The 19,832-nt window shown below is 31.7% G+C and overlaps 1 protein-coding gene across 2 annotated transcripts in view; it reads left to right on the top strand.

Annotated features, from left to right (window-relative positions):
* The window catches only part of COL11A1 (collagen type XI alpha 1 chain), a 256,417-nt gene that overhangs the window by 119,208 nt on the left and 117,377 nt on the right, over positions 1 to 19,832 (top strand). For both annotated transcript variants that reach the window (XM_031967174.1, XM_031967173.1), the window contains exons 27-30: positions 1,967 to 2,020; positions 2,103 to 2,147; positions 11,748 to 11,801; positions 13,097 to 13,204. In XM_031967174.1, the coding sequence (XP_031823034.1) occupies positions 1,967 to 2,020; positions 2,103 to 2,147; positions 11,748 to 11,801; positions 13,097 to 13,204 (261 nt within the window). The remainder of the gene's footprint in view (positions 1 to 1,966; positions 2,021 to 2,102; positions 2,148 to 11,747; positions 11,802 to 13,096; positions 13,205 to 19,832) is intronic.

Below are 19,832 nucleotides of genomic sequence, written 5' to 3'. Positions count from 1 at the left end.
AGAAAGCAAATCTTCTATTCAATTCATGCATGTCCTGACAGATGTATTTATTGATTGGCATCTGACCAGTTTTGCTAGCATTTTAATTTTTAGACAGCATTGGCTTTATTTATTTTAGTTTCCTCAGGATATAATAAACTGGCATATGGTTTGGATAGATAACCTGTAACTTTGAATTTCCAATTTGGTAGCTTATGCTTTTTAATTTCTGGTTCATTCCTGGAGGGCAGGCCTAGACAAAGATTTAAAAGCACATGTGACACATGAGGAAGAACTTCAAAAAGTTCCATTAGAATTACAAAATAATTTCAGTGAAAAGGTATTTGATTATTATGTGAATGATGAAATCAGACTCACATTTAAATTCACAATTTTCTTTACACATATAATTAATTAGCATGTTTAAATAGAAAAAAACAACATTAATCTGAGTTTGCATTGAGAAAACAAAGAGAAAATAATCTTCATTGAAACCTGTTTGGTTCTCATTGCTAAAAAATCACTAGTTTTTAAAATTTTAGCATTGTTATAAAACCTAGAACACACATAGTACAGATGTGATTTGACAGGAATCCTTATAGGAAATCAATATCTGTTTGATCATAGACTTTCAATCATTTAAATATAATCTGTGATGGGGTAAATCACCTAATCTCCCTGGACATTTTAGTTTCCTCGGAGATAAATGAGGGTGTTTTATATGTTGGTCTCTAAAATACTATCCTATAATTCACTGGAAATTGACTTTTTACATTTTGGAAGTCTTGTGTGGATGTTGGGAATGCTTTCAGTATAATGTTTTAAATGCAGGTTTGCAAAGGAAGACAATTACATTGAATTACAATGAATCAAAAAAAAAAGACTGTGTGTTTATGTGTGTGTGTGTGTGTGTGTGTGTGTGTGCGTGTGTTTAAGTTCAGATAATAGGTTAAAAAGCCCTGAATTAGAGATACTGTGGTTAGTAAGCCTCTCTCTTGTTTTTCAGCTGTCTTCACTATCCACCAAGAGATACTTTGATTAGAGAGTCTCTTCTCTGTAGAGATGGGGTTTTAGCCCTTTATTGTATTACTGTTCCAGTCTCCAGCTATGCCTCAGCTATAGTTTTTAGACAAAGTATCATTTTTCTGGGTCTGCAACTCTCTCCCCTGTTCATGGGTTATGATTAATAAGCCTCTTCCCTACAGGGGAGCTACAATTTACTTCAGAAGCCATTCTTAGTTAATGGCTATATATAATTCTTAAGTAATTTTCTTGGACAATGGCTCTTCAATTTGTCTTTTTGTTAAGATTGTATTATAAACTTATACTAGATTTCCTCTTTGGATTTTACTTAAAACCATTTTTGGCGCTTTGTCATCTTTGTTACTTAACTTGTGGCCAAAAAACTATTTTAGTTCTTAGGTCTTATTTCTGACCCCAATTAAGGTAAACTAGGGTTCTGCTTCCTTTAATAGAAAAGAACCTCCTGAAAATATGGTAAGAAAAGTTTTAGCTTCAATCAGTTTCTGTTTTATGAAAATAAGAATGGCTTTACTCACTAGCTTAGGTTGAAAGACTCTTGACTATCCCATTTCTCCTCAGCCACACATCACAGAATTGTCTCTCCTGTATCTCCTTGAGTATATTTTTGATAAAGAAAACCCTAAACTGTTTAAGTTGTTGTTGTTGTTGTTTTAGATCAGAGAATCTGATATAGATATTGCCTTAAATTATAATTTTATCGCATTTGGAGACAACTAAGTAGCTACTTTGTATATTTAGCCAATTAAATATAAATGACAAAAAGTCTCATACCTGTCAGAATTTTCTTTACAAATTGGCAATATATTGCAGAAAATTTTCCTCAAATTCAGTGTAAAAAAACAAAAACAAAATTAATTATCAGTTAAAAAAACTTATTTGCAAAAAAAAGTCTTTTATGAATTAACAAATAAAATTTATTTTCAATTCATTCACTCTTTTTCAGGGCCCTCCTGGACCACAGGGTCCTATTGGTTATCCTGGTCCCCGTGGTGTGAAAGTAAGTATTAAGGATTCTTCTAACTGACTAATTTAAATATGGAAATCTTATTCTTATTGGATCTTTCTAATTTGTTACATAGGGTGCTGATGGTGTAAGAGGTCTCAAGGGCTCTAAAGGTGAAAAGGTAAGGTTTAGTTTTCCATGTTTTATAATATTTCAATATAGAGCTTATTTATCTTGGCTAAAGTATAAATAAACACTCTAATATTAGCTAAGAGCCAAAAGCATGTGAGGGAGAAGACTACCTAATCCTCATCCTAACTTTAACTCAATCTTCACAAAAACATTTGGTTCCTGAACACGACTGACATTTTTCATTGAATTAGATTGCAATTTCCAGAAAAAACTGACAAAGAGTTGTTATGGTTCAGAAATTACATGTCATCCTTGCCATATCTTTGTTGAATTTCTTTATGTTTTCTAAGGGCCACCTCAAATACTTCTTGATATAACCTTTCTTGTTCCTCCTAGTCAATTTTCACATATCTCTTTCCCTGACTTTCCCTTCACTGAATATCTCTAGATTATTAAAACTACTATATTTCAAGGTGCTTGAACAAAGGACTAAATCTTTTTTATCTTTACTTTGCTTGCAGCACCTAGCCTTGTGTCTTGCATGAGATATTGTATTCAGCAACCATTTATTAATTTATTAACATGCATACCTGTATAACATTTTATATACAAATCATTAAACTGAATGTATCAGTATTTTTCACAATCTTTAGACACTATAATTATTGTAAAAATATTTAATGGCATCTAAATTATTGCTTATATAACTTCTCGCATAAAGTTATATTTGTGTTGTCACTCCCCATATCATGTAAGCTTCTTGAGGTCAGAAACTATTTCCTATTTTGCCTTGGATGTTCATTTCCTGTTACAGTGTCTAATAGCATACTCAATATTTTATTGTGGATTAAAAATGTATTATAAAATTATCATGGCATTTGGACTCAGAAGACTAACCCCAATTTCAGCATTGTCACTTACCTCTGTTTTTCATCACTTCATTTTCCTAATCTATAAATGAGGGGTTTGGACTAAATAATCCTCCAAATTCCCCCAGGCCTAGATTGTAGAAAGATAAATACCATCCATATACTTAAGTACAATTAGTAATAAAATTCAAAATACATAAAAAGCCAGAGAATTCCATCTATTTTTTGTTTCTGGAAGGAAACAAATTTTAAATTTGAGTGTTTTATTGAATCCAAAGATGATGTAGAGATGATTGTGTATAAATAACGTAAAGGATTATCCTAAAAATAAAAAAAACTCTGCCATTAATGAATTATCATTTTTTGTGTACCCAATATCATTTACTTAGGCTTCAAATTTTGGTGGCTTCATATGTGTGGGTACTTTGCCCCTGATGCATATTGCAGCCCTTCTGTATCTTGGTACACAGTTTTTTTTTTTTTTTATTAATTGTTATAACAAGAAAAAATGACTACTGTTCATATGCAATGCTCCATGTTCTGATTCTGCCATTACTTGATGGCTAACCATCTAGTTTTGCCTACCTGAATTTTAACTAATAATGTCTTCATATTATGGTCAGTCTGTCTCTAGGCATTTTTTAAGCTCTAGGATGTACCAGGCACTTGGTAATGATTGAGGATACAAAGAAAGGCAAAAGATAGACTTGTTTTTGAGGAACTCACAATCTAATGAGGCTATCAACAAACAAATATATACCAAAAAAGGCTATATTCAAGATAAATAGTTAATAATTAACATAGGGACATTAGAATTAAGAGAAGATAGACAAATTTTCCCATAAAAAGTGAGATTTTAACTAAGACTTGAGTAAAATGATAAAGACAGAGGAATGAAGATAGAACAATGAGCATGGAGAACAGCCAGAAAAAATGCCCTAGCCAAGAGATGGATTATCTTGTTAGAGAAAGATCAAGGAAAGTTAGTTCTTCACTGACCATTTTAGAAATCATCTTATATGATAGAAACAAAGATTTTGTGCTTTTTTGCAGTGGTGTTTGAAAATCCAGGTTTTTGGGACAGCTAGGTGGTGCAGTGGATAGAGCACCAACTCTGAAGTCAGGAGGACCTGAGTTTAAATCTGGTCTTAGACACAACACTTCCTAGTTATGTGACCCTGAGCAAGTCACTTAACCCCAATTACTTCAGAAAAAAAAAAAATCCAGGTTTTTCTGCCTGATTCACAGAAGCATAAGAGCTTTATGAAAAGACCAAACTTATATGAATATGTGTATGTGTGTGTCTATTACCTTCATGCATACATTAATTCTAGTCAAATGATTGTATTTCTTTTATTTAATGACATTCTTTATTCTAATGCATTTATATGTGTGTGTGTATTTTTTAGGTCTAAGTTATTTAAATTGTTAAATTCATTCCAATAGCTGTTTCCCAACTTTCCTATGTATAATTTGAGAACAAGAAAATATCCTTCTTTATTCTTATAGGAATATTCTGCCCATGTCAGTCTTAAACTAGATTTTAATAAGAGAGATTCAGTTTCACTCAACATGAATTTTTGGAGCCCCTACTATATACCAGGCATTGGATATAAATTCATGTTAGAGCCCCTACTATATGCCAGGCATTGGGATATAAAAATCAGAATGAAACACTCCTAGTTTCCAAGATACTTATTCTGTTGGGAAGAATAATATATATTCAGTAAAATAATACAAAGTAATTTCAGGAAGGTTGAATAAGCCCTAAGAACCTAAGGACTATGGAAGGGAAGGTTAAGAAGTGATACCTAAGTTAAATCTAGAATGGAGTTTTGGGATTCCAAGAAATAACCATGAAGAAGGAGAACATTCTAGAAATGAGGGGAAGAATCACAATGGTAAGAGTTGGAGTTTCTTAAAGAAATAACATCAACACCATCATCAAGTAGTTGAATTAAACAATATTGAGTAAGGCTTGACTGAGAATAATATGAAAGGGAGTGTAATGAAATTATCTTAGTAATGTAGGTTGGAGTGCTATTTGGAAGGACTATAAATGGTGATTTATCCTTAACCTTGGGGAGTCACAGAATCAGGGATTCAAGAAAGTGGATCAGGAAACAAACACGGTCAAACCTAGGACTTAGAAATATCTATTAGCAGGCGTTAGAGCATGGATCAAAGTGATAAAAGTTTATATGAAAGGAGACAAATTAGGTGTCTAGAAGAAGGATGAAGAAGCCCTGAATTAAGGTGACTACACAGTGAGTATGGTGTAATAAGAATTGACAACAAATTCCAATATATGATTGAAGGAGAATGAAGTTAATGAAGAAGCATTTATTGATCTCTTATTTTATGCCTATTACTGTGTTAAGAATTGAATACAAAGGAAAGCAAAAAACAATCCTTGACCTCATGGAGCTCCGATTCTCCCATTCTAATGTAGGAAATCACTGTGTGTGTGTGTGTGTGTGTGTGTGTGTGTGTGTGTAATTTATGTATATACAAGATATACACAGTGTAAATAGGAGGCAATCTCAAGTAACATGCACCAGTGGTGGGTGAAACTGAGATGCTGGAGAAAATCAGAAGAGGTGTAAAGGAAGGTGGGATTTGAGCTGAGTCTTAAAGAATGCTGAAGGTCCAGAAGGTGAATATGAAGAGAGAGAATATATCATTCATAGGGCACAAATAAGGAAAATACAAAGTTGGGAGATCATGTGTAGCCTATGAAGAGCAACAAGTAGGCTAGCATAGCTGGTTTGTATAATATATAGAGAGAAATAAATTAAAAGAAGACTAGAAATGGATTGAAGCCTTGAAATTGAATGTGATCATGTGAACCTAGGTATCTAGAAAGATACAAGAACCTTTAACCAAAAGACATAAGATTTCCTTCTTGAATTTCAAATGGAATATATAAGAGCAAATGTTCAGCTGTTAGTAGGTGGTAGAAGCCTAGAATTTAGGAATGAGGTGAAGAATAGATATGTCATTTGGGAAATTATCTGCATGGAGATAATATGTACCCATTGGATTTGAGGAGATAACCAAAGGTTAGGGGACTCAAACTCAGAATATTATCTGATTTGGATGATCTGTTGTTGGATAGCGAGAAGATAAGTATCAGCATCTGGTATCTAAAATCCTTAATGGATACATGGTGGGAGTTACTTATACTTTCTTGTCAGCAAGGAAAGTTCTGCCCCATTCATCTTGTTAGATATTGAGTTGATTACTAACTTTTTTGCAGGAGATTATGAATGGAGACAGTTTAACCAATATGGTTCTGCTTGGTCTTATATACATCATCATCACCCCTAAATACAATTGAGTCTGTCTTTCAAGTTCATAACCGACCTATACAATAGTGAAAGCTTTTTGAAAACAGGGATTGCCTTTTCTCTCTCTTTGTATCTTCAGGGTTTAACACAGTAGTTGCTTATTAAACGCTTATTGATTAAGAGCACATTATAAAGAAGTTAAAAATGCATAAAAATCCTTTTGAATTAAGTCTTCAAAATCCTGTCTGTTATTAGAGTTTACCCCAGGATGCTTTTGATAAGTCTACAGATGAGTTTTCATCCCTGTTCTCAATAACCAAATCATTTAATCCTCCTTCGGTTAGTCCAAAAATCATTAAATGAATAAGAATAACAGAATAAAAACTTATCCTGGGGTTATTTCTATCCTGGACTCACACAAAAGAAAAAAACGAATGAGGTAACAGCAGGAATATTGGAAGATCACTCACATTTACATAGAATTTTATGTCTTCTAAGGCATCTTATATACATCTTCATTTCTTGTCAAGCCAGAACATGTCTTTAGTAGCTTTAAAGATAGTTTAGTGTAGGGAGAATCAATACTTTTTTACATACTTTTAACCAATATAACTTTTAACTTTTAGGGGAGCTCTATTTTCAGATTTAGAAATAGCCATTTATATTGCACTTTTAATATTATGATAGAAAATATGTGAATCAATTGATGATTTCTTCTGCTTGACTTTCTCTGACAAGTTTTTGAGTATGTGGGTCATTTACTAACTTTTAGAGTTTTTATTTATATTCTTGTAATTATATAGATGGTCTTTGGGAAAAGAAAAGCATCTAGTTCAGGTGGGAAAAACTAATCTGTGTTGTTGATTTCCTTTGAGTGCCCCTTTGCATAGGTAGAATAATTTAGTTGTTCAAGTATAAGGCCCAGGGATTTAATTAAACATTCTAGAAACATTTTTTCTCATATGCTACCCTCCTCAGTATCATACTAAACAGATATAAAATTTGTTTATTTAAAAATAGAATTTTGGGTTTAAAGGTTCTATTATACAATATTTTATTTCTTATAATAAGTAAAAGTCCAACATCTCTCCTCCCCAATACTACTCTATCTTGTCTTTCCTAAGAAAATGCATACATTGAAGAAAATATTTGAGGGCCAGGTAGAAAAATTTTCATGGACATGAATTTTTTTATCAATCTCTCTCACATTTGATTTTTTACAATCTAGAATGTTAATCACATAAATATTTCTGATTATGAAAAAAATCCTAATATGTTTATTTTTATGGGCTATGATAAATAGTATATAACCCATTTAAGTGAGATGTTGTTAGACTAGAATTCTGGGCATGAATAAACTAGTAGATATTCAAGATGATTTTTTCCCTCACCTATAATCCATCTGGACCATTTATTAGCATCATTTCAGAATGATATGGGTATTCATTTGTCAAGTATACTGATTCTCCACATTCATTTGAATAAACAGAAAAATGTACACTCTTGGCAGCTTCCTCTTTCCTTACTCCCCCACCTTCATCCAAGCAAAAATATGATTTCAAATAATAGAAATCAGGCCTAACTACCTTATATTTTCAAAAGCATCTTGAATGAGTTTGGCATCAATCAAAGAACAGTTTAAATGAGTAGAGCTTTATCCATTTTGTTTCATCTTTGTAAGGAAAAACAAAAACTTCATGGTCCCTGCTAAGACCCTGAAAGTTTAGTATAGATATTTTGCTGTTTACTATTCTGAAAAACAGGAACATGTTTTGAATATATGAGGATCTTTTAATGATAATATCAAATTCTGATAATTACAGTGACCCTGTCAGTATATATTGTCAATTCTAAGGCCAAGTACCGAGTATAGGAATTAGACAAGTAGTATTCAACAACCAAACCACTGGCTATTATTTGTCTATGATAGAATATCAAAAGAGTTTAGAATTTCTATTTCAATGAGTATAAATAAAAACTGCACCTGGTATAGATTTTTTCTCCTTTTTCCCCTGTAAGCTAAGGGTAACTGATGATTTGCAGAGAGTGAGGAGGAGGGTTCTCAGGATTCATTCAGGAATAAATATTGTTAGCCCATGCATGGCAGAAGTTATGAAAAAATCATAGCTAAGAGACAGGAACATGTGAGAAAAATCACTCTAAAGGAAAAATCTAAAATACCATATTTTAAATTTAGGAGGGAAATATTTGACATTTTATAGAATCATAACATTAAGAAGAAATTCCATATGTCACCTTATCCAGTCTCCATTTCAAGCATGAAGCTGTCAAGTATAAATGTCCCAATAAGTAATCCTTCAGCCTCTTTCTTAGATGTCATGAAGACATTTACTATCTCCTGGAACATTCCTAATGAGAAGTTCTTTTTTTTCTCTGTATCTCCCAATGATTCAGTCCAACATGGTCAAATCCAACAAAATGCCTCCAGAGTGTAGGACATTGCTAAGTACTAGGATAAAAAAAAAAAAATAAAAAATAAACAAACAAAAAAGTTTCTCTTAAGGGACTTAGATTCAATTGGAAGGATACAACAAACAGAAAAATATGTACATAGTAATATTGGGGAAAGGAAAAGGACATTAACCACAAAGGATTTCAGGAAAGGCTTCCTATGGAGATGCCACATTAACTGAGCTTTGAGGGAAGCTGGGATTTTTAGAGAAAGTTGTGAAGAGAGAGAATATTCCAGATTTGGAAGCAACCTGTATAAAGGAAAGGTGTTTAAAGATAGCTTTTCTAAATATTCCTTATCTTGGTTATTGCCAGGACCTCTATTACTCATAGGATGAAGAATGGGAAGAGACTCAATGAATTATCTAATCTATTCTTATTTTAGTAGATAAAAAAAAATGAGGCCCAGAGATGTTCAGTAATTTTCCCCAAAGCATAAAAGTAGTAACAAGATTTGAACCTTGTCCTATGACTCAAAATCTAGTTCAATTTTTCAGTACATGACATCATATGGATAATAATAACAATAATTAATAATTGATAATAACTAACATTTCCATTGAACTTTAGATTTCACAAAGTACTTTACATATAACATTATAATGTCACAAATTTATGCCTGAAGAAAGAGATTTGCCTATTGTCCCATAGCTATTAATGTCAGAAGCAGGATTGGAACTTATCTTTCTGATTCCCAGTCCAGTATTCTGTTTGTTACACCAGAGTGAGAAGATCCTGATCACATGCTTGTGAAAAAACTTCATGTTGCTAATAGTCCTTCAGAGCCTTCATAGCTTATCTACAAAAAGAGGAGCATGAATCCATCCATGATATGATTGTAATCTATGTGCTGCTGAAGTAGACAAAATTAGGATTGAAATAGAGTTTCTAGTTTCATGTACAACCTCTAGATCTCAAGCAGCATTGTTTCCATATATTTCACTTGATAAATTTGCATTGATCATTTGATCATTTATCAACAGCTCTATTAATTTATAACATCACTACATCAGAACATTCTAGGACTTGACTATCACAATGGGTCTATGATTTGTTATCAATGGATTTATGACCAATATAGATAGCCCTTTCAAGATGCAGATCATATTTAATACATAGCTACCAATCTTGTGCAATCAGTGCCTTTGTCCTCTCTTAAGTATTCCCTCCGTCTTATTGATGGGGCATGGATACCAAATGGAGTATCTATTACTATCGATTTTTCACTATCTGTTCATCATTTATTCTTCACATGTACTGCATGATTTGCTTATCTCTGCAAGGAGATCTATGACATTAGCCTAGTTTACTTTGATTTACTTTGATCATTAGATTAGACATGAAAAAAAATTTTATAAAGTTTAAATCTCATTGATAGACTTTTCCTTATGGATATGGCCATGTTTAAAAATCAAAACCTCTAAAATGATGACAGTTTTATCTTAAATAATAAAATCTTTGGAACATAACAAGCATGTAATTATAAAGTTATGCTTTGGGAAAAAATGAAAAAATTAGTCAATAAGAAATTAAATGGTCATTTTGAGCTTTTACATATCAGTCATTACCAAATCTTGCCTCTCCCAAAGCCTGCTTTTAATACTCCTGTTAGAAATTAAGTATTTATTCATTATCTGTTTTGAAAATTTAAAAATAAATGAAGAAAATTTCAATTTATTGTCCGATATATGAAATTACTTGCTTTTTGAAGTGAGATTGAAATCTAAATGTAATTTGGCTGTTGGATCCCAGAGAATGTTAATAAGTATATAGCTCTTCAAAAAAAAAATAATTCATGCATGTCTGAATGAGTTATCCACTTCCACATGGCTTCCAAATAATGTTGTTGAACTCAAATAGAAACAAGGACTACTAAGCCATACGAGGATCCCTATTTATTGTATTTTCATTAAATATTTTTCAATTATGTTTTAATTTATTTCAGGCTGCGTTCAGTAGTGTTGTGGATAACATGGCTTATGATCAACATGTTTGACATCTTTGATAAAGTACACTAGCAACTAATTTGATAATATGGTGGTATCTGAATAATTCTGTTAACTGAATCATAGATCTAGTTAATTCATTAACACATACAGAATTCAGTCATAAATAGAATAGAATCTATTTTTTTCAGTTATAGTACAGAATACATTTAGAGAGTATGGATTCAAAGCCATGATCTGCCTATTCTGTCTATTAGAACATCATATGTATACACACATATACATATATGTATATGGATATGTATATATGTCTTTGAATTTGTAGTTTCTGGCCTTACAACCAAATTTATCTTTACAGTTTTCAGGAATATCATATTTGTGTTCAGTTTTTAAAAAGTCAGCTTTTGATAGGACTTTTATAAGCTGAAGAGAGGTAAAAGAAGATTAATCAAGACAATGAAGGCTGTACATATGAAGATGATTTGAGGTTACTGGGTTTATTTAAATTGGAGTAGAAAAGATGAGGTTGGGGAGGAAGTCAATAGGGAAGGGATAGCTGACTTAAAACATTTCAAGAGTTGACAAGTAGAGGAGGAATTTGATTTATTTGTTTGGGTCCAGAGAATAGAAATAAAAATGATGAGTAGACGTTGGGGGGAAATAGGACAAAGTTATACTTAGTCTAAGGGAAAATTTCCCAACAGTTAGAGTTAGCTAATTTAGAAATTAGTTTCCCCCTTACTGGAAGTATTTAAACAAAAGATAAATAATTACCTTTTGTATGTATTACAGTATGGAATTTTGCTAATTTCCCTCCCAATGTATCAATGAGTTAAGGTCAGATGATCTCTAAGGTCCTAAACCCAATAACTGATAGATTATCTTTTTTCCACAAATCTGAGAAGAAATATTTTCCTCATCAGAAATTTTTCTATTTTTAGTTTTACAAGTGACAATTGATATGGATTTTTAGCATGATTGATATAAAGTAACTGAGAATATTTACTATTTAACTAATTATAGAATGCTTTGATATAATTAAATAGATATATGTTGATCATTTTTTGTTTAGGGTGAAGATGGTTTCCCTGGATTTAAAGGTGACATGGGTCTTAAAGGTGACAGAGTGAGTAAAAAAATAAATTTTATTGTAATGCATACAAGTATAAATTTATCATCTCGATAACTGTACCCCCAAAATGGAAATAAAGACATTTGATCTATTAGTACCCATGTTTACATAGATTTTTTTTTTTATTTTGTGATCTTTTAAAAAAAGTTTTTGTAGAAATCATTGGAAATTTCTTTTCTTTAGTTATTATTTTAGCAAAAATGTTCCATATGTCATATGATAGCATTTTACATTATAAAACCATATTCAGGGATAAGTAGTTGCATATGTCCACCAAGTTTAGGTACTTGGGCATATCTTTTTTTTTTAATGGGAACAAAAAAGGAGTCCATTCTAAATAGTACATTTTAAAGAAACAATTACTGGCCTTTGTAACTTTTCCTGGCATATAAGTGAATTAAGGTCCTTATTTTGCCTCTTATGGACTCCAAGAATCATTCACTTGACTTTCTTTAGAAAGTACTCTTTGTAGCATAGACCAAGTCTACTCTTTTGGTGAATGGGATCCATCAAACTCCAAAATATGAGTCAACTTCTTTACCAATTTAAATTTTGTAATAAAATTTATAACTTACATACATAGTCCTTAATTAATATGATAAATACTAATCAAAATTGCTTTTATTTAAAGTGGGGAGGTGAGTTATTGCCTTTGCTTTGAAACAGCAAAAAATTATGTTCCAAACAGAAGTCATTATCTTTATCTCCAATGTGGATCTGAAACACAAGGTTTTAGGCTACTAGATGGCATAATAGACTGAATACTGGATTTAAAGTCAGGAATTCCTGAGCTGAAATCCTGCTTTATAGGTGTATTATCCTCAACAAGTCATTTTAACTTCTGTTTATTTCATCTGTAAAACAACAGGGATTCAATGGCCTCCAAGGTCCCTTCCAGCTTTAATATCTAGCATATATCATATTAAATCATTATATACTATTACTTTCCTAATTGTGACTTTTCTAGACCACTAAAACAAAGCACTGAATAGTCACTAAATAGTCACTAAAGCCCAAACCTTCCTTTCCTTGTCAATATTTGTAGCTTAGATTTAAAGATTAGCATAATTTAAACTGTAGTGACAAATGGCTCCTGTAGGTTTAATAGAATCCTATGTTCATTTGCATTTGTTTGCTTCTTTCAATATTCTTTAAATTTCTATGATGTATAAAGAAATATATAACTTTTTTAGCCATCGATTACTATGCTTTATACACAAAATCAATTCTGTTGATTTTGTATATAATTCTTTTTTCATTTATTATACTTTTGCTTTCTTGCGTTTCAGGGAGAAGTTGGACAAGTGGGTCCAAGAGGAGAAGATGGCCCAGAAGGTCCCAAAGGTAGAGCAGGTCCAACTGGAGACCCTGGTGGTCCTGGTCAAGCTGGGGAGAAGGTTAGTAATTATAAATTTTCATGAGGAAGGGCTGTCCAGACTGCTTGTTCAAGGTGATACATCATTAAGTATTATTTTAATTAAATTTTGATTTCACAACTCTCCATCTCTTTAAGTTGAATTAATTTGCTATGAAGGAAAACTATATATAATTGATTAGTGAATATATGAACTGTATTTCTCTTTACTCTATATCTAACTTGTCTCAATGTCAAAGCCTGGCCTTCTTGTTTTATATTACAGTCCTCTGAACTACATAGGATTTGCCATGATTCCTTCATCATTTACATTTATATACTAGAAGTTTCAGGCTAATTAAACAACATTATTAAATATATAGTATATTATACCAGTTCTAGGAATGAAATCATGGAAAACAAGAGTCCCTGTTTTCAAGAAGTTTAATACCTAGTAGGAGATATGAAGGAGATATCTACAAATCAGTAAAATTCAAGAAAAATATAGTATCTAGAAAAAATCATTGTGATAACTACATAAGAGAAAGAAAAGGGCATTATTCATTGTAATGATTGAATGAAGACTTTACAGAGAAAGAGCAGTTATGTTGAATCCTTAAAGAATTGAATGATTTCAAGAGATATATATTTGAAAACAACATTTTCTTGGCAAGGGGGAACAGTCTACATAAATGAACAAGCAAAATAGAAAGCAAGACCAAATCATGGAACAATTTCATTTTGGCTAGAATATGGAGTATACAAATGAATAACAATAGAATAAACAAATATAAAGAGATAAGAGAGTCTCTTACAAGAAGAAATATTGGGGAAGGGAAAAATGGGAGGCTTTTCTGTTCCTCTCATATCTCCTATGAGGTGATGTCTAACTTTACCTAGTCTTAACTCTAATCTGAACATTAAGCATGTATAGAATAAGGGAAAAAATCAATTTTTTCCAGTTCTGTGAATATGAACAGATTCTGATTTTTTTTGATAACAGAAACTGGAACATGTTAGACATCATACAGAATTTAATAGTGAACAAAATATAACCATTATGTTGTAAGACATGTGGCAGTTCTCGCTATTAATGTGTATTGACACATTCTCTTCAGCTCAGTCTTAGAGAATTGCCTAGAGAAATGAGAAGCTAGGTGAGATTCCTAGAATCACCTAGACTGTCTGTGTCTGTGTAGGGCAATATACACAGGTTTTTTGACTCTGAGGATGTCTCTATTAATGTTATTCAGAAATTATGTATAAAACAACTATATATAAAATATATATATTATATACATTTACTTTACTATATATGTATATACTGTATACATAAACAACAAATTAGAAGGAGATAGTTTCTTAGACAATGGAAAACCATTTATGAAAAGTACAAATAAATACTTTAGTGTTCCTTATTCTTTTGTTTTCTTCTGTGTAATTTTTAAAGGAAAGAAAGTCAAAAGAAGAAATGCCAAACAGAAAAGTTCAAATTTAGAGGATAGGGACTAAAAATAAACATGCACTGGATAAAAAGGAAGAGAAAAGTGGCTGATCAATGTGGATGAGACTATGTGAACGCACACACACACATATGTGTGTGTATGTGTGTGTGTGTGCCTGTGCATACATACAAACAGAGTGATTAATTTATGGAATAATAATGTTCCTTTAAGAATTTCCAAGTTGTAAAATATAGTAAAGAAAATAATTTCAAAGTTGTACCTGACAATTAGTTGATCAGCAAACATTTCTTATGTGTGATACTGTTATAATCTTTGGAGATAACAAGGAAAAAAAAACATGGTCCCTGCTCTCAAGAAGTTTGCATTCTAATTGGGGAAATGACATATGAACAATTATATAGGCTTGAGGTGTATTTAGATTAGATAGCAGCCAATCTTAAAGGGAAGATCTCTTTGCTTTTGTGAGCTCTTTCTTTTCAATCTATTCTAAAAGATGAGGTTGTATTTTCAGGCAGAAGAGAAGTAGCCTGATCCTATTGACACAATTACCATAAATGCATTGCTAGGTCAGCTGCTTATTTCCATTTTCTCACTGTGGCATGTTACTCCTGAATCTATTACAGAGCTCATAATAATCAGCTTGATGGGAGAGATGAGGTCAGTGAAAAGGCCATGAAGTGAAAGACCACTTTATTCATTTCCCCCTCCCTTTGTCATCCCACCTATCTCCCCACTTTACCAAGACACTGCCATTGCCACAGACAACTGCTATTGCATAAACTTTGTTTCCTCACCCCACTTTTCATCCTGTCAAAGATCTAATTTGGAGAATCACAATATCAGTGATTTGAAACTATCCCTGGATTCCTTTCACCTCACTATTCATCAGCAATCCTCTCTTTCCTTAAGTGCTAGCATCTGAAGGGGAAATTTTAGACCATTTTTCTTTGCAGGATTTCCTAAATTCTGTGTGAGTGCTTTGACCCAAATCCACTTTTAAGCTAACTTGCAGCAGAGCTCAAGTAAAAACGCATAAGAGAATCAATTCCTCTAATGCAGCAATTAAGATAGAACACAAATGGCTTTGTGATCGTAATTAGAGAGTTTCATTAACCTTGAAATCAATAGCATAAAATAAGTGATGATAACTTAATGTATCCAAGGGGACATCATTAAAAGTATGCTTCTTGCTGCTTGTTTGCTTCCCTTCTCTCCCTCCCCTACACTGCTTACCTATGCATTGTTGATACTGAATCAGATAACTTTTCAGTTCTCTCTATGATTGAAAGGTCATAAAGATGGTGTGTGTCCTTGTCTTTTCAGACACATTAAAATATTCATCTCCATGCATAAGGTTCTTAGCACTCTTGAGGTCACTATTACAGGGAATAAAATGATCTGGCCTTGATTTTTTAAAAAATCTAATTATTTTTGGTTAATTCATTTGAACAATGATAAGATATGTTGAACAGTTTAATGTTTTAGAATATCAGACAGAGGGAATTTATGCAAATATGAAATGATGGGTGCTCTTTATGAAATAAATAGCTCTTTAATAAAAATTGGACCATTTAAAAAGAAATTCTCTCTCTTAAACAAAGGGAAACTTCAGAGTAAGGAATATGTGTAAATTAGTAGCTTTATAAATGTAATTTTCCACTGTTAAAGAAACAAACTTCATCTGATTTGTGTCTATTTGTGATTGTATGATCTAATTTTAGGTGGCAGTTTCTAATTTTTGGAAGCAGCATGCCATGGTGAATAGAGTCTTGGGAGTCCTAAAAAAATAAAAAAACAAACTTGAATTCAAATTCTACCCCCATGTGTTACTATATCATGTATTTTGAAGCAGCTAGGTTATGCTGTGAATAGAGAGTAAATGTTTGTGTTTGCAAGATCAGAGTTAGAAAGACTTTAAAGTAAAATTCAGCCTAAGATATTCACTAGCTATGTGATCCTGGGAAAGTCACTTAATCTTGTTTACTTCAGTTTCCTCATTTATAAAATGAGCTGGAGAAGGAAATGGAAAATTATGCTAGTATCTATGCCAAGAAAATCCCAAATGAGGTCAATGAGAATTGGACATGACTGAAAAGACTGAACAACAACAATATAAATAATAACTTATTATGTAAACTTGAACTAATATATTGGTTTTAAATTAATACAGAAGACTATTAGAAACATGTCTTCAAATAATAAATTTGACTTGAAGCATTATAGTCTGACTTCCAAGACCCTGGAACTGAATGACTTTTCTTTAAAAATTTTGGGCACTTTAAGATTTATGTGATTTTTCTTCAGACAACTTAGGCATTATTTCACATATGACTGCTGTACAGATTAAGTTCAACAAATATTCATTAAGAATATACTCTATGCAGAATACCTTGTAAAAATGACATAGTCCCTTTCTTCAGGAATCTTTCAAATATATACCAAAGAAATCTTGTCTCCTTGATTTAATCTCTTTGTATCTCAAGTAACTTCATAAACAAAGTGGGTAGAATGCTGGGCCTCAAATCAAGAATATCTCTGTTCAAATCTAAATTATATGATGATCAAATAACATAAGATTTGCAAAATATTTAGAATAGTATCTGACACAAAATAAATGCTTAACAAATGGTTGTTGCCTTCCTTTTCTAGTACCTTTTTATCCTTTTGTTATATCAAAGACAATTTTGAAGCAGAGAATTGCTAGCTAGATGCTGATTTTTAATCTTTCCTCATTGACATATGCATATATGCACATATATTTATGCATTCATTAATATATATTATATATATACATACACACATACACATATACATAAGACTAGCATAAAAGTTACTTTCTTTTTGGAGGTCTAAAACTAAAGAATGATTTATTTAAATGAAGATGCAACACAATGAGAGAGCCAATGTGGTGGAGTAGAGAGACAGCTTTACTACCAAGAAGACCAAAGTTCAGGTCCTACTTATGACATACAGTAACTGTCTGAACCTGGACAAATAACTTACTATAGAGAGCTCTATAAGAAAAAAGCTTGGAAGTCTAATGAAATCTGTGTCCCTTCTCAGAATAATATTTTAAATTAATATAATAAAATAAATATCATTAAAAAAGGAAACAATTATATTGAAATAGAGTTTTCAAAACACTAGAAAAAATCCCCACCATTTATGGCAATATGTTGCAGAGATGATGCTAACTGACATTGACCAAGGCATTTACTTATTTGGGTACTCCATGTACCAAAGGATTTACAGACCCAATCCCTATTTCTTTTACTATTATTATTCGGTAATTTTTTCAATTGTGTTAGACTTTTCATGACCCCATTTGGGATTTTCTTGGCAAAGATACAAGTGGTTTTCTATTTTCTTCTCCAAATCATTATATAAATGGGAAACTGAGGCAAATAAAATTAATTGACTAACCCAGGGTCACATAATAAGAATCTAAGATAAAATTTGAACTTAGTCCTCCTCCTCACTCCAGACCTGGCAGCCCATAACTGTGCTACCTAATTTTTATCCCTACTTTATAATGATGATAATAATAGCTTAAATATATTATACCATTTGATCTTACCTGAACCCTACTGGAGTAGATAAATGCCTTTATTATTCTCATTCTTCAATGAGGCAGCTAACACTGAGAAAAGTCACGTAACTTGTATACATGTCAAACAAGTAATTTCTGAGATAGGGTTTGAATTTAGGATTCCATGTTCACCATAGCACATATTGTCATCCTATAGTCAGAAGACTTATTGTGGGCATTCTACAGTTGAAAGATAAGTTAGTTCTTTATGTGATTTTTTTTCTTTTTGTGTTCTTTGTTCTGCATTAAAGTCTTCCTCTTTTGATTCAGGAAGATGAATCTCACTGGGATTTAAGTCAATAGAATCCAAACCCTAGAAAATTCTATCAAGGTATCTAGACCTCAAGTATAGACCCAACAATAGATTCTATATCTATTAATCAAGAACCAAAGTAATTAAGATTCTAGAGGCCCTAGGAAGGTCATCGTTAAATGATGATTTTTTTTCAATCACAGAAACATAGGAAAGTGATCTCATAAAGCACTGGAGAATTGCAATCTGCATTAATGGAGGGGACATCTATTGAAATATACCTTGAGTAAACTTTTTGCTCAATGATACTGATATTTTGAATAGTATAAAAATACTGAAAAGGCCGGTCAGAATGTTGAAAAACCATGATTTTAAACTCTAATTGCCTTGTAGAATCATTTCATGAATAAGTATTCCAAAAACTTTTTGACAGCTATTCAGCCAGTGAGAAATCAAAGGGCTTTTCATCAAAAGAAAGTTAGGACTATTGCCTTAAAGCCATTTATGTTGGTGGAACTAGGGGAACTAAATGGTAGTTCAGGAAAAATTTGTAGCTGTGAAATAACGCCTCTTAAGACTTTGAAGTTAAAAAAATATATATCATTCTCCCCACCCCCTGCCTTTGGTCTCTCTGTGTTTACATCTATGCCTTTAGAATCATGGAAATTCTTATGTTGTTAGCGGTCTTGTTAAAAGAAAATGATAGTTGGAAATGTAAAAGCATTTTTTTTATATCTGAAACTTGAAGCATAATTTTAAAAAATGTACGTGAATTCTTCAAGTTTTTCAAATTTTAATTGTATTTGCCTTATACTTGTTAAGATCTATTTAAATCATATTCTCACTATTATGATCTAACTGTGGGAAAGTTACTCCTCCACTGCAACTCAGTTTCTTCATCTGTTAAAATTAGAAGTTGGATTATATCCTTGCTAAAATACATTTTCCATTATTAAATATTTGTAGAACTCTTATGAAAGCAAAATATTTATGGAAATATTAATTTAAGGAGACATAAAATAAATTCAAAACCATTAGTTAAGGTTATACAGTAATTAATTTTACTTTAATATAAACATACTTATATATAATATTTCAAAACTTAATTCTTCATTTCATATTTTTGAGCCAACAGGATGTGTTTTTTTCTGGTTGATTCTTCTGTGTATAGAATAATCATCTAAATTAATAAGTATGATAATTAAGTCAAATCAAGGGAATTCAGAATTGTGAAACACCTAAGCATTTACATATTAATTAATGTAATAATTAATTAGGATTAATTTAAAGGTTACTTTCCAATTTTATTAGCAATATGGAATTCAATTATTAATAAATTCATTCTTCCCTCCTAGATATTTTG

This window comes from Sarcophilus harrisii, chromosome 4 (genome assembly GCF_902635505.1).
Source record: "Sarcophilus harrisii chromosome 4, mSarHar1.11, whole genome shotgun sequence".
NCBI classification, from domain to species: domain Eukaryota; kingdom Metazoa; phylum Chordata; class Mammalia; order Dasyuromorphia; family Dasyuridae; genus Sarcophilus; species Sarcophilus harrisii.
The sequence above is the reverse complement of the archived record's forward strand: the minus strand, read 5'-3'. Positions and strand labels throughout refer to the sequence as shown.